Genomic DNA, 15,847 nt, shown 5'->3' with positions numbered 1-15,847 from the left:
AAAAAGAAACATGCTGTTTTAGTATTATTGGTCAAAAACGCAATACCACTTTTTTTTTTATAAATTAAAAGGCAACCTGAAGAACAGGTTGGTATAGAAAGGCTAAGTCGAAAGTTTTTTATTGTTGGTATATTGGGCGTTTTCGGGTATGTGGTTTTTGGTAAATTGTTGGTAAATTAGGCGTTTTCGGGTATGTGGTTTTTGGTAAAAATTTTCAATTATTTTGTTTCTAACAGCTTAATAAAGTTAAGATGTTTTTATTTTTTTAATAAAACTACTTTTTACCAACTGTTATTTTAAAATTATTCATTTTATTTTGTACCACACTTTACCTTTATAAACAATAATTAATCGCTCAGGCAGTAAAACATTGCCTTAAGGCCATACTGCGTTCTTTTATGTTACAAAAAAGGGTACCACAGAGAGGTACTTAAAACAGTCAATGAAGCGTTAAACAGCTTTAATTTAAACCAAAAAAAAGTAAAATCTCAATAAAGTAAAACAAACAAAATTAGGTAGGCTGTTATACCAAGAAAAGAGAATTGTCTAAAGATACTTAGGATTTTCTTAGTAAGAAAAATAATAATGGTATGTTTTTTCTAATTTGTTAAAAACCAACATTTGCATTGCTTAATCACCATAAAAATTTTAATCTAATATCTGTGTATTTTAAAAAACAGTTAATTGGATTCTTAATATAATAAAATATTATTTTTATAAACGATAAATAAATGCGTTGTGTTGTTAATGAGTTTAACTACATTCATTGCAGCGTTGATGGATAAATAAAAAAGGATTCAATAATTTTTTTTATTTCATAGTGTTGCCTAAACATTTCTTAACGCAGTTGTCTTGCAACGTTTTATTATGATGCCAAACTAATTTGCCAAGATTTTTGGTGTAAAGCACAACAGTGATTTAATATCTAAAAAAATGTATTTCGAAATTAACAACTAGCAATGAAACGCTTGTTCTAAAAAATCATAGGTGCGTAACATAGTGCCGTTAGTATAAATCTAAACTGCCTTTGATAACCGAGAAATATAAAACAATAATTTCAACTAATGATATTTTGTCTGCAGGCTTCAAACAAAGAAAAGGAAGAAGGTTGGGGCTGGGTGATCGTTTTTGCAGCTTTTTTTGTATACCTTGTTGTTTTTGGAAGTTTAAGGTTGGTTTGCAAGCACTTATTAATCTATAAAATCCCCCAAAAGCAATTCAGCTTGTCGTTAAATTAAAAACGTATTGTAGTTCATGCAATTTAAACCCTAAACTTTCCTAAAATTTTTGTTAAGTACTTTACCTAATAGTTGACCTGTATTTATAAACGAGTTTTTATCAAAGATGTCAAAGCGTGTTATTCCTACCCATAATGAAAGAGTTTAGTGCAGATTACTATAGAGTGGCTTGGGTGGCTGCTCTAGCAACTGCTGGCTTGGCTATTTCAGGTTTGCATAAGTTTTTAATTTTAAAAAGGCTTATATTGTCGTTAACATTTTTTAAAGCAGTGGTTCTTAATCGTTAAAAAATATTTGCAATAATCTCGTAATATTGAACCGGGTTAGATTTTCTAAAATAATCTTGTTTTTACTTACTTTGTTTTGATCAAGTTGTTTGATCTCTCTTATTTTTGTTTTACCTAAAAAAATTAAATATTAAAGATTTATAATGTTGTTTATATTTTTTAGGTATCATAGCAGCACCAATAATGAACAAGTATGGTCACCGTGTTGTTGTTATGTTTGGAGGGTTGGTAGCGGGAGGTGCGTCATTGTTAGCTGTAATTGTACCAAACATTGAACTGTTGTACTTAACTGCCGGGTTTATTTCAGGTGTTTTTTAGTAAAATATATTAGCAGGTATATAAAAAGGAGGGTACCGAACTGTTAAAGCGTTACTTAACAAAGTTAAATTTTGCACTTAAATTCAACTTTTAAGTTAAATTTGAAAATTATTTTGTTACATTGTGTTCTTATTAAGATAAGTTTGTTATTTCTATTTTTAAAAGTAACCATGATAATATTGGGTTACTTTGATCAATATTGCTGTTTATTAGGTTCCAACTTTGCAATTCTTAAAGCCAGTATATAACTGCTATCTGCCGCCGTCATTTGGGCATTTGGCCAACTTCTTTTAACTTAAGTTTGCTTTGTTGAAATTTCTACTAATACATGAACCATAGTCCTTTGTAAAAATGGGTTGTCTCTATGTTTAATTTAGTTACATTTTACATTACCAGTTACCGACTATCTTCGTTACATTTCGTATAATCATTAACGTTAACATGTTTCGTTTGAATAATTTCTATTTAACAAAGTGATTTATTTAATTAACTGTACCCGCCTAAGGCTATATACTTTGGAATTAAATGTTAAAGTGATAACATAACACAACTTTCAACTTCGATGCAAAAAAGAACATTTATTGCTGTCTTTATTATAACAAACCTTGTTTAAATTGAAGTTTACACATTTTGTTATTAAAACATTTTTACACTGAATTTTTTATAAACAATAAACAAAGCTTTTTGCAATGGTTTTGTAAATTTATTAGGCAACTGTTAGAAGCTTGATTTTTCTAAATATTTCTTGTTTTTTATCTTTAATTTTTCTTTTTTGATTCTGTAAAATATTTTTTTACAGGAATTGGCCTTGGTGTGTCGTTTGTTGCCTCTCCGGTTATAGTTGGATTTTATTTTATAAAACGAAGATCTTTAGCTACAAATATTGCGAGCATGGGTAGGCTATTTTTTAATTCATTTCCTAAAATGTACCTTATCCCTATCTAGATTCGTTAGGCAAAGTAAACTTATCTGGAATGCGAAATACCATAAAAAAGTAAAAAGGGCTACGTTTAAGCCAAAGTTAAACGCACAATTTAAAACTATGTTTGTGCACAACTAATCTTATTATTATCTATTGATATAATATGTACGTGTATAAATTCACAACGCAACTTTTTCGTATTGATATTGATTTTGTTTTTAAAACTGGGTTCGAATTTCTGTTTTCTTATTTTAAGGTTAAGTAAATAAAATAGGCAATAATTTTTTTACAGTTTTATTTTAACGCTTTTGGTAAATAATATTAGGAATATTTTTAAAATTGTTATGTAATGTTGGGCTAGTAAGGTTTACTAAAACCAAATAACCTTTTATTTTTAAACACTTCTAAAATCTATTTGTTTACTTGAATTTTTATTTTGATTTACATGTTTTTAGGTTTTCTGGATAAGTATACATAACAATTGCGCCTAAATGAATGTTTATTTAACGTTCCTTAAATTCGTGTACTTTTAAAAACAATTGAAAAAATTGTGAATGGAGAATTTTTTATATTTTTTTGAGTTTTACAAAAAAATTCTAATAGATCTATAGGGTTGGTCAATAAAAGTTTTACAAAGCTAAGGACAATATTTTTGACATTTAATTTAACAAAGTAAATTTCAATGGTTTTTAAAATTGTGTCTAAAAATGTAGGGTACCTGGATATAGTACGATACATTTATTTTTACAGGCGGATCTATTGGGGCGATTATTATGTGTCCCTTGAACGGTTGGTTGGTTGATTATTTTTCACTTCGTGGATATTTTTTAATTTTTGCTGGGATTTGTTTTAATTTGTTGGTGGTTGGATCTCTAATGCGCCCGTTATCCAGTAAAGTTCAACCGAAGCACATAAAATCTAAATTACTTGTACCTAAATCAGATCAACAATCGACATTAAAACAAACCAAAGACAAATCAAAACGTATTTCAAGTTGGACTTCACTTTTTACAAATTGGGCATATTTAGTATATTGTGCATCTCAACTTGTTTTTCTTTCTGGTTTTATAGTGTGTCAGCTATACATAATTCCCTTTGCCCAAACAGAGGTAAAATTTAATAGGACTTTTTTTTAATAGGACTTTTAAACTAACAAGGTATTTTTATTTTTTTGTTACATTTAGTTAAATATATCAAAAATGAGGTCACCACTAATTGTTTCAATATCAGCCGTCACAGAAATTGCATCAAAAATATTATTTGGTTTTCTTGGAGACGTAAAAAGGTTAGAAAACATTTTTAAAAACTAAAAAATAAATATAAAATTACTTTAAAAAATAAATATAAGATTTATAAAAAAATATTTTTTAAAAATATTTTTATAACGATTTTGCAACGTTAGGAGTTGTATTTTTAAAGGTAGTAAAATTAAACACGTACACACTACTTGCTGTAAAGTAATAGAAATAACGTATAGGGTATATTACTGTTGTAACTTTAACGCTGTATTGTGTTTTGCTTAAAGAGATTCTTCTTGTACTTTTTATTTAGTCTGCGCTTTAGAGAAGATTACTAAATAAAGCTTCAAAAATCAAAACGATTAATAATTCCCCTTAACTTTAGTAACTTTGCATGTTGCTGCAGTTGTGTTTTTTGACATTAAAGTATTTAAACCTAGATGAAACAATATAAAGACCTTTTATATTTCGCTTTAGAACGGCATAATTATAGGCGTTTATCGAATCTAAGATGTTCTCTCGTTTTATTAAAGGTAATAAAACATTCGTTATAAACCTAAGGCCAAATTACAAGACGATTAAACATTCTAAATAATACTACGTAATTATTTCAGAAAAACAATTTTCAATTTTAAATAACTATTTTTATATATTATCTTGTATTTTTATGATTCCGGAGCGCATTGTATTTATTAAAAATATATAACTTAAAATCTTATACAAAGAGAATTTTAAAATTACTATATATAAAAATAACCCTAAACTTAAGTTATAATTATAATTTAAATTATAATTTAATTTTTGTTCGTTTATTTTATTTAAATGTTTGTTTATTTATTAAAAATCAAAAATCAATTTTAGGAATTTAAAATTTAATATAATGTATATTGTGATATTAACAACATAAAACTGGGTTGAAAAATTAATTTTATTTGTATAATATATTTAAATGCTTGTTTGTTTATTAAAAATCAAAGATATGTAATATTCTTAATTAAGGTTTATGCATATTTTTTTTTATTTATAAAAATTTATGCTAAACATAATCAAATAATTTTGAACCATATTTTATTTATCAAATAAATCTAGTTTTTATTTTTATTCTTACTAATCCGAATTTTGAAATCGAATAACTTTTGATTTTGTGTATATAAATTTTTGATTTTGTGATATAAAAACACTTGTTTATTTAAGAAAAAATAAATACCGATATTTTGCTTTTAAATTTTAATTAGTTATAGCCTATCTTATGATATAACTGTATGTTTGTTATTAACATTTTGTCCAATCATAAAAAAGTTTCTCTTCAAAAAGTTTCTCTTTTTCTTTATTAATTTAATAGTTGATACAATATTTGCACAAAAAATGTAGTCTAATATATTTGTCAATCTTATATTTTAGCTACTAATGCTTGTTTTTCTTAACCACATATAGATGGTTAAATACTGTTTTACATTTTATCGACAAATGAATTTCTGATAACTGTGTCATCTGCATCTGTGTCTACATCCAAATTACTTTTACATTTCTTTAAGTAAGCCTTAAAATACTTTAAGTTTTGTTGTGGCTGCACTTACTTTTACAGCCTGGGTTTTTTCTTTTGTAGTAAAATTCTTCTGCCTAAGTTTGGCTACTGATAGTTTTTCGACTAGTTCGGATTTTAAAATCTTTAAATAAAAAGTTATCCTTTTGTTTTTTTTAACCTGCCGTTTTTACGGGGCTAAAAATTCTTTATTAAAAATAAATTTTATTTTTTTTGGTCTATTTTTATTACGTTTAATGTGTTTGATGTTTTTGAATTTAAATTTCGGTTTGCGTTTTGGCCTTTCAAATACATTAATTTGCTTTTTTAGAATTTTTAAATAATTAAATGTTATTTAATTTTATTTAAATTAAATTTGAATTATTGTATAATAGTTTTATATATTAGCCTTTTTTCAAAAAAATATTTTTTTTAAATGCTTTTTAATATAAAAGACAATTACTATTTATAAATATATTTATGTTGCAAAGGCATACGATTCATAGTTTCAAGACAAAAGCTGCATTTTTGTTTATTGTTTATTTATTTTATTTATTTTTCATCTTTGGATGTAGGCTAAATTTAGCAGTAATTAATTTTGCGACTAGTGGATAAAATGTAAATTTGTTAAAGCAAAAGTTTTTTTTTAATTGGTAGGTTGTTTTCTTGCTATAGAGTCTCTACAATACTATCTGTAAAAATATGTATGGGAAAAAAATATTACACTAAAATAGATTTTAATTAGCAAACAATTTTATAAATTATACAGACACGCTATAAATACATAACAGTTTACTTGCTTTAAAGTAAAAGCTAAATTTACAACTTTAAAATTATTTCAGATTTGAATGCTTATCAAAATTTAAATTTACCTTTTGTTATATTTTGCAGTTATTATAAGCTGCATTGTTGCGATAACTATTTTTCTTAAACATTTACGATTCGTTGTTTTTCATAATATATTAACGTGTAAAATTGTATCTTTTTAAATTCTATTATTAAACATAATTATTATTAAATAGGTAGTAAGATTGTTTGCTTACTTTTTATTAGAAAAAATTTAAATATTTGACTTTTGAATGTTAAATCAAAACTACAATTAGAACCTGTAAAAAATTAATTGGAAATGGAGTTTTGTTTGTTTTTTTATACATTTTTATTGGTATTTTGATATAAAAAAAGGAATGGGTTAACTTAAGGTTTTACATTTTAATTAATAATTTCGTTTAAGCAAAAACTTGTTAAATTTTTTTTTGCATTGTAAATTAATTTCAGTTTGATAAAGAAAATTTAAAAATTTAAATTAAGTCTTTAAATTCTGCCACTATATCACAACATGCGATTTATTGTTATAAGTAACTAGTATAAAATATTATTTATTCTTTTTATCGAGATCAATTAATTACTAATTTTTAAAAGACACTATGAATATTTATTTATCGCATTCAGCCAGTAAACAGTGTTGTCACTGGGGTGAAAAATGATTATATTCTGTCGTTTATGTATGTTTTTGAGTAATAAAACATATTTTAAGAAAATGGTTTACAAGATTTTTAATAAAAAATATACAGCAAGTAATGAATTTAAGTTTTTATCTAAATATTTTTTAAATAAATATTCTTATTTTTTCAATATCAAATGATTTTAAAATGTTTTTATCTGTCATTTATATGTTAAATAAAACAGTTTTTTCTATATTAGTATTAATCGGGTATTAATGTTTGCTTCTGTTTTGCTTGTACTTGCGATTTGTGCGTTCTGCATAACTCTTACATCATCATTTACAACCCTTGCCGCTGTAGCAGCTGTTTCAGGATTGTTTCAGGTTACAATTTAATAAAAACACTTTACCTTAAAATGTAAACATTTTTTTCTCGTTTAAACATTTTTAAACAATAATAAACCATTTAGTGCAATTAGATATATAAGTTTTTACAAATTTTTTTTTTTATTTGCAGGGTGGATTCTCCGGCATATCATTAGTTATTTTAGCTGATCTCGTAGGGTTACCTTTGTTTGGCAGCGCTCTTGGTATAAGCACTTTAATAAACGGAGTCGGAACGTTACTTGCACCCCCGCTAGTTGGTAAACTTTAGGTTTTAACTTATAAATTGTTTACTTACTAGTATTTTTTTACATTTATAGAAATATAATATAAACTTATTTAACAATAAATATATTAAAAAAAACATAAAATGCTTTTTTAACAAACATTTAAATTTGTTTACGAATACATTTTATATTTACTTTCCAAAAAATACAGTTTGGTAACAAAACATTAAACAACTTATAGAAATGTTAATATTACCCTTTAAATCGATTTAAATATTTAAAAACGACCTTTGATTAAAAACTATATTGATTGTCTTGAACTTTACAGGTATGGCGGTAAATGGTACAGGAACACCTAGTACTGCAATTAAACTAAGTTCAATATTTTTACTTACTGGTGCTTTACTAACATTTGCTATTCAGGTAAATCTCCCTTTTAACTTAGATAAATTTTATCAATTAACATATACACTTTAAAAGTTATGTCAGTTCCCTTTTTTACTTATTTTTGCAGTTAAGGTTAAAGAATTACAAATAAGTTAAAACAGTTGTTAGTTTTTTTTTAAACATATTAAAACGTATAAAAATATTATATTAAGTACTTAATTCAAGCATGAATTCTTCAAGCTACTGAAACAGTCTATATTTAAAGGTAACATGGCCTTTAACTTATTAACTGTCAATTTCCCTAAGTGTAAATGATTTGATTGTATTATGTAAAATTATTGAGTAAAATTTTTAGTTCATTACAATTAACCATTATTTTATAAGAAAAATTACTTGCTTTTCTTAACAATGAAAAACCTTAAAAAACATAAGTGTATAAGTTAAACCAAAAAAAGGGAAAGTATGTTTGAAACCAGTTGAACTCAAACTTTAATTCACCAATTTCGGTAATAAAGAGCATCAGTGTTTTAGAAGAAATACCGAGTTTAAAAAAATAATTTTATTAATAAATCAAAACGACTTTATAAATTTCTTAAAAGATGTCAAGGAGTATAAAAATGTTATTCCAATTTTTTTACTACGTTTGCAAAACACCTAGGTCAATCTATTAATTAGTATTTGCTAAAATGACGTAAACTTAGTAATAACAATTACAAGAGCTTTTCTCCAAACCTAATCTAACTAAGTTTTTAGAAAACAATGAGTTATAATTGGATAGGGTTATTCTTAAGCATCAAACTTGATTTCGCAAAATAAAATTAAATAGCTTATAAAACAATACGTAAACATGCTATTTGTTGTCACAACAGAAACACAGTTTTTAAAAAAATAAGTTCAATTTTATTGTTGCTAAAATGGATAACTTTAAAACAGTTTTCTGTTTTTTGATGCGCAAATAATAATCACATAACACCTTTAAACAACGGCACTCACTTCAAAACATGACGGTATAAGTGACAAAACGATGCTCTTTTGCCAAATATAGAATTCAAGCCTAACATAGAATTATTATCTTGTTAATTTTACACGTGACCGTTTGAACAATTGTTTGCGAAAAAACATGTATCAATTCTTTAACTACAGCGATAGCGGTTTCCTATTAGATGAACACCTATGGAACAAAACTGTTCATGTAAATCTTTTTAGATTTAAAAGTTATTAGGCAAGTCTTACAAATATTTTGTATTAGTAAAAGGCACAAATCGCTGACAAATTGTAAACAACAAAAGGCGACAACGTCGTCAAATCTTTAAATATTTTTAAGCCTTTTTTGCAATTCATGCAAGAACACACAATTACAAATTAGTTTGAAAATTACACAGCAAAATGCACCAAAACACCAAGTTAAAACTTCTTCATGTAATCGCTTGTAGCCGGGTAGAAGTTAAAACTGAAATACCGTCATAGAACAGTTTTTTATTAATTTTTCCTTAAATTTTTTTTATATCATAACATTAATAATAAAAACAAATTTAAAAACTTAGTTTATATATATGTACGCATGTACATAATTAGGTATTACTTATTAATTATAATTTCTGACCATGTTTTATATATAAAAAATTATATTATCTTACTATTTTTATTTCATTATTTTTAAATTTTTCTATTTTATTAATTTTAACATGGTTGTTTGTCATTTAAATGAAATTTAATTTATAACTAATCAGTATTTGGTTAATTTTGTTTGTTTATAAAAGTTTAAAAACTAGTATAAAGTTTTTTTTTTTTTAAGTGTTATTTATACATTAGAAAATGAATTAAAAAATTGCTGAAAATTTGTTATTGAAAAAAAACACCGAAATAAAACATTCAGAATTAAAAAAAGACATAAAATAGCATGTTTGTTTTTATGCGGTATAAGTAAATAACTTGTAAATATTATGATAACAAAATATAAAATGAACTAAACATTTAATTTTTTTTGTTTTTTTTTTCAACGCATTGAAACTAAATTCATTTAAAAACCCTGATAAAATCTAAAATTGACGTAACTTAAATAAAGATTTAAATTAATTTAATTTAACAATTTTAAATTATATTTTAAAAATTTTAATGTATTTATTATGTCAAAAATTTTAAAGATGTAACCTTATTTTTACCTTATTTATATACTCTTAGATTACTTTACACAAAACAACAAACAAAGCAACCACACAACGAAAACAACAACTCTAATCTGATTATAATATTAGGTTTTTAAAAATAACTTATGATTATTTTTTTTAATTTGGATTTACTAATATTACTAAATCTCATGCCAAATAAATACTTTTTAAATATAGACTAATATACAATTATACTTGATTTGTCTGTTGTTATTATAAAGAATAATAAAACTATTTTTCTCTATGTTTATCACTTCTTTCTTTTATTGTTATGTAAAAAAGTAAATCGTAAATGACAAAAACTTTGATGCAAAAATACAAATTTATTCTATGTACATGTAGGCTTTTTAATAATAAAAATAAACTAGATTTATTTAATAAATAAAAAATGTTTCAAAATTATTTGATTATTTTTAAAATTAATCTTTATTGTGAATAAATTTATGCATAAACAATACTTAATTAAAAATATTTTCTGAACTAATTAAATAAATATTAGGTATACTTTTTTTTAATTATTAGACTAAAAAAATTTTTTTTTTTATTATTCTCCGCTTTAATAACAATCCCTAACTTTTATAATTTTTTTAAGATTTAAAAAAATAAAAACAACCTTTTAAATTTTAATAAACAAATCTATTACTTGGTAATTAGTAATAAAAATTAAAATTTTAATTCATTTTTGAGTTACCAATAGCATGATGATACAATTAACCAAAATTTAAAAAATAAATAACAATCTTAAAATTTTAATAAACAAACACCTATTTATTAGTAATAAGTGATAAAAATTAAAATTTTAATTCATTTTTGAGTTACTGATATTATGATAAACAATTGACCAATAATTAAAAAATTAAAAACAATCTTTAAATTTTAATCAACAAACACCTATTAATTAGTAATTAGTGGTAAAAATTAAAAATTTAATTAAATTTTGAGTTACTAATTTTATGATATACAATTGACCAAGATTTGAAGAATTAATAACGATTTTGAAATTTTATTAAATAAACAAGCAATTAGTAATTAGTAATAAATAAATTTTGAAAATAGGAGGATTGGAACACAATATTAATATAAACAACATACTAAAATTTCAGAACTTTATATAAACAAGATCAAAAGTTATTTTGAACCAAAGTTCAAATAAGTAAGAAAAATAAAAATAACTAAATTTATTTGATAAATAAAATATGGTTCGAAATCGTTTGATTCTTTTTTGTAAATATAATTTATTTAGTAGGTTTATTAATTAAATTACAAATTTAAAAATGAACTTTTTTATATTTAAACCTAATTTTAACAAACGAACACGCATTCATTGATATTGTAATATAAAAGTAAACTAAATTTAAAAGCAAAATACCGATCTTAATTTTTTAGTAATCAAACGAGTATTAAAATATAATAATAACAAAACAATTAAAAAAAAATTTTACACATTTTTTACTTTTATTTTAACAATTTACCTAAATTTTTAACCAATATTTTTTACTTTAATGGACAGCGAAAGGGACAATTTTTGACGGCGACCAGAACGCTATTAAATTATTCAAGCGTTAAACTCACACTGATTCATTATTTTATAAAAAAAACAAAAATAATCATTAAACGATATTTAGCTAGAGTTAAATCTTCATTTTAAATAGCAACATACAAAATAATAATACCAACAACATATTAAAATTTCAGAAAATTTAATCTTTAAATTTTAATAATAAAATATATTAGATAGTAATTAGTGATAATTAAATGTCGTTAATAGGAGGTTTGCAATTCGTTGGGATAATAACAAACATACTGAAAATTTAGAATTTTTAATTTTAAAGAACAGAAGTTATCGTCCCTCAAAATTCGGTCAAATAAGAATAAAAACAACTAGATTTATTTAATAAATAAAATATGGTTCGAAATTATTTGATTATTTTTAAAATTAATATTTATTGTAAATAAATTTATAGACAAACATAACTTATTTAAAAAGATTAACTGAACTAATTAATCAAATATTACGTATACCTTTTTTAATTATTACACTAAAAAATTAAAATTTTTTCTTTGTTCTGCGCTTAAATAACAATCTTTAGTTTTTATGGAATAAACAAGCATTTAAATATGATAAATAAACGTAAATTATTTTTCTTATATGTTTTTTAACTACTTATATTATAAAATAAATACATCATATCAAATTTTTAATGCTTAATATTGAACTTTAATTTTTAATGAACAAACCATCATTTAAATATAACAAACAAACAAGAATTATTTTTTAATTCATTTTCGAAATATAAATATTATAAGATATAACCGACCAAACTTTAAAAACCTAATAACAATCTTTAAATTTAAATAAACAAACACCTATTAATTAGTAATTAGTGACAAAAATTAGAATTTTAATTCATTTTTGAGTTACTAATATCATGATATACATTTGACAAAATATTAAAAAATTAACAACAACCTTTGAGTTTTAATAAACAAACACTTATTAATTAGTAATAAGTGATAAAAATTAAAATTCTATTTTATTTTCGAGTTACTAATATCATGATATACAATTGACTAAGATTTAAAAAATTAACAACAATCTTTAAATTTTAATAAACAAACACCTATTAGTTGGTAATTAGTAATAAAAATTAAAATATTAATTCATTTTTGAGTTAGTAATATCATTATATACAATTGACCAAGATTTAAAAAATTAATAACCACCATTAAATTTTAATAAACAAACACCTATTAATTAGTAATTAGTGATAATTAAATGTTGTAAATAGGAGAATGAAAACATAATCTGATAATAAACAACATACTAAAATTTCAGATTTTTAAATTGTAAGGAACAAAAGATATCTTCTTTCAAAATTGGGACTAGAAACAATAAAAACAATAATAACTAGATTTATTTGATAAATAAAATATGGTTCGAAATTATTTGATTATTTTTAACATAAGTTTTTATAAATAAAAAAGATATGCAAAAACAATAACTAAGAATATTACATACCTTTGATTTTTAATAAACAACCAAGCATTTATATAGGTTAAACAAACAATAACTAATATTTAACCCAGTTTTAAGTTGGTAATATTAGGATATAAATAATTATAGTAAATTTTAAATTCCTAAAATTGATTTTTGATTTTTATTAAATAAACAAGCATTTAAATATAATAAAAAAACAAAAATTATTTTTTTAATATGTTTTTTAACTACCTATATTATAAAATACATCATACCAAATTTTTAATGCTTAATATCGAACTTTAATTTTTTATGAACAAACCAGCATTTAAATATAACAAACAAATAAAAAAAAATTTTTAATTCATTTTCAAATTATAAATATTACAAGATATAATTGACCAAAATTTAAAACCTAATAACAATCTTTAAATTTGAATAAACAAACACCTATTAATTAGTAATTAGTCACAAAAATTATAATTTTAATGAATTTTTGAATTACTAATATCATGATATACAATTGACAAAAATTTAAAAAATTAACAACAACCTTTAAATTTTAATAAACAAACACTTATTAATTAGTAATTAGTGATAAAAATTAAAATTTTAATTTATTTTTGAGTTACTTATATTATAATATACAATTGACCAAGTTTTAAAAAGTTAATAACAACCTTTAAATTTTAATAAACAAACACCTATTAATTAGTAATTAATAATAATTAAATGTTGTAAATAGGAGAATAAAAACATAATCTGATAATAAACAACATACTAAAATTTCAGATTTTTAAATTGTAAGGAACAGAAGATATCTTCAAACATTACCTAATTAAAAGTATTAACTAGACTAATTAACCAAATATTACGTATACCTTTTTTTAATTATTAGAATAAAAAATTAAAATTTTTTTTTTGTTCTGCGCTTAAATAAGAATACCTTAATTTTTATTGAATAAACAAGCATTTAAATATGATAAACATACAAAAATTAATTTTTAACTCGTTTTTATGTAACTCATATCATAACATACAATTAACCAAGATTTAAAAAATAAATAACAATCTTTAAATTTTAATAAACAAACACCTATTAATTAGTAATTAGTGGTAAAAATTAAAAATTTAATTAAATTTTGAGTTACTAATTTTATGATATACAATTGACCAAGATTTGAAGAATTAATAACGATTTTGAAATTTTATTAAATAAACAAGCAATTAGTAATCAGTAATAATTAAATTTTGAAAATAGGAGGATTGGAACACAATATTAATATAAACAACATACTAAAATTTCAGAACTTTATATATACAAGATCAAAAGTTATTTTGAACCAAAGTTCAAATAAGTAATAAAAATAAAAATAACTAAATTTATTTGATAAATAAAATATGGTTCGAAATCGTTTGATTCTTTTTTGTAAATATAATTTATTTAGTAGGTTTATTAATTAAATTACAAATTTAAAAATGAACTTTTTTATATTTAAACCTAATTTTAACAAACGAACACGCATTCATTGATATTGTAATATAAAAGTAAACTAAATTTAAAAGCAAAATACCGATCTTAATTTTTTAGTAATCAAACGAGTATTAAAATATAATAATAACAAAACAATTAAAAAAAAATTTTACACATTTTTTACTTTTATTTTAACAATTTACCTAAATTTTTAACCAATATTTTTTACTTTAATGGACAGCGAAAAGGACGATTTTTGACGGCGACCAGAACGCTATTAAATTATTCAAGCGTTAAACTCACACTGATTCATTATTTTATAAAAAAAACAAAAATAATCATTAAACGATATTTAGCTAGAGTTAAATTTTCATTTTAAATAGCAACATACAAAATAATAATACCAACAACATATTAAAATTTCAGAAAATTTAATCTTTAAATTTTAATAATAAAATATATTAGATAGTAATTAGTGATAATTAAATGTCGTTAATAGGAGGTTTGCAATTCGTTGGGATAATAACAAACATACTGAAAATTTAGAATTTTTAATTTTAAAGAACAGAAGTTATCGTCCCTCAAAATTCGGTCAAATAAGAATAAAAACAACTAGATTTATTTAATAAATAAAATATGGTTCGAAATTATTTGATTATTTTTAAAATTAATATTTATTGTAAATAAATTTATAGACAAACATTACTTATTTAAAAAGATTAACTAAACTAATTAATCAAATATTACGTATACCTTTTTTAATTATTACACTAAAAAATTAAATTTTTTTCTTTGTTCTGCGCTTAAATAACAATCTTTAGTTTTTATGGAATAAACAAGCATTTAAATATGATAAATAAACGTAAATTATTTTTCTTATATGTTTTTTAACTACTTATATTATAAAATAAATACATCATATCAAATTTTTAATGCTTAATATTGAACTTTAATTTTTAATGAACAAACCATCATTTAAATATAACAAACAAACAAGAATTATTTTTTAATTCATTTTCGAAATATAAATATTATAAGATATAACCGACCAAACTTTAAAAACCTAATAACAATCTTTAAATTTAAATAAACAAACACCTATTAATTAGTAATTAGTGACAAAAATTAGAATTTTAATTCATTTTTGAGTTACTAATATCATGATATACATTTGACAAAATATTAAAAAATTAACAACAACCTTTGAGTTTTAATAAACAAACACTTATTAATTAGTAATAAGTGATAAAAATTAAAATTCTAT

At 22.3% G+C, this 15,847-nt stretch overlaps 1 protein-coding gene across 4 annotated transcripts; it reads left to right on the top strand.

Moving 5' to 3' along the window:
- Window positions 1-447: 447 nt before the first annotated feature.
- On the top strand, window positions 448-10,369 carry LOC145743059 (monocarboxylate transporter 2-like). Of its 4 annotated transcripts, XM_082560933.1 has the most exons (12): window positions 448-588; window positions 1,083-1,171; window positions 1,345-1,448; window positions 1,689-1,832; window positions 2,643-2,738; window positions 3,516-3,874; window positions 3,950-4,050; window positions 7,227-7,350; window positions 7,484-7,610; window positions 7,906-8,000; window positions 8,177-8,229; window positions 10,146-10,194. In XM_082560933.1, exons 1-11 carry the CDS (start codon window positions 586-588, stop codon window positions 8,192-8,194), a joined length of 1,260 nt encoding a protein of 419 aa, XP_082417059.1. In that variant the 5' UTR covers window positions 448-585; the 3' UTR covers window positions 8,195-8,229; window positions 10,146-10,194. The 4 variants fall into 4 exon arrangements, with proteins under 4 accessions (XP_082417059.1, XP_082417061.1, XP_082417058.1 ...); XM_082560935.1 differs by lacking the exon at window positions 8,177-8,229 and having other exon boundaries at window positions 1,689-1,763; window positions 10,146-10,369; XM_082560932.1 differs by lacking the exon at window positions 8,177-8,229 and having other exon boundaries at window positions 10,146-10,369.
- The last annotated feature ends 5,478 nt before the right edge of the window (window positions 10,370-15,847 follow it).

This window comes from Corella eumyota, chromosome 2 (assembly GCF_963082875.1).
Source record: "Corella eumyota chromosome 2, kaCorEumy4.1, whole genome shotgun sequence".
Taxonomy (NCBI): domain Eukaryota; kingdom Metazoa; phylum Chordata; class Ascidiacea; order Phlebobranchia; family Corellidae; genus Corella; species Corella eumyota.
Note: the sequence above shows the minus strand (reverse complement) of the source record. Positions and strands in the feature narration are given on the sequence as shown.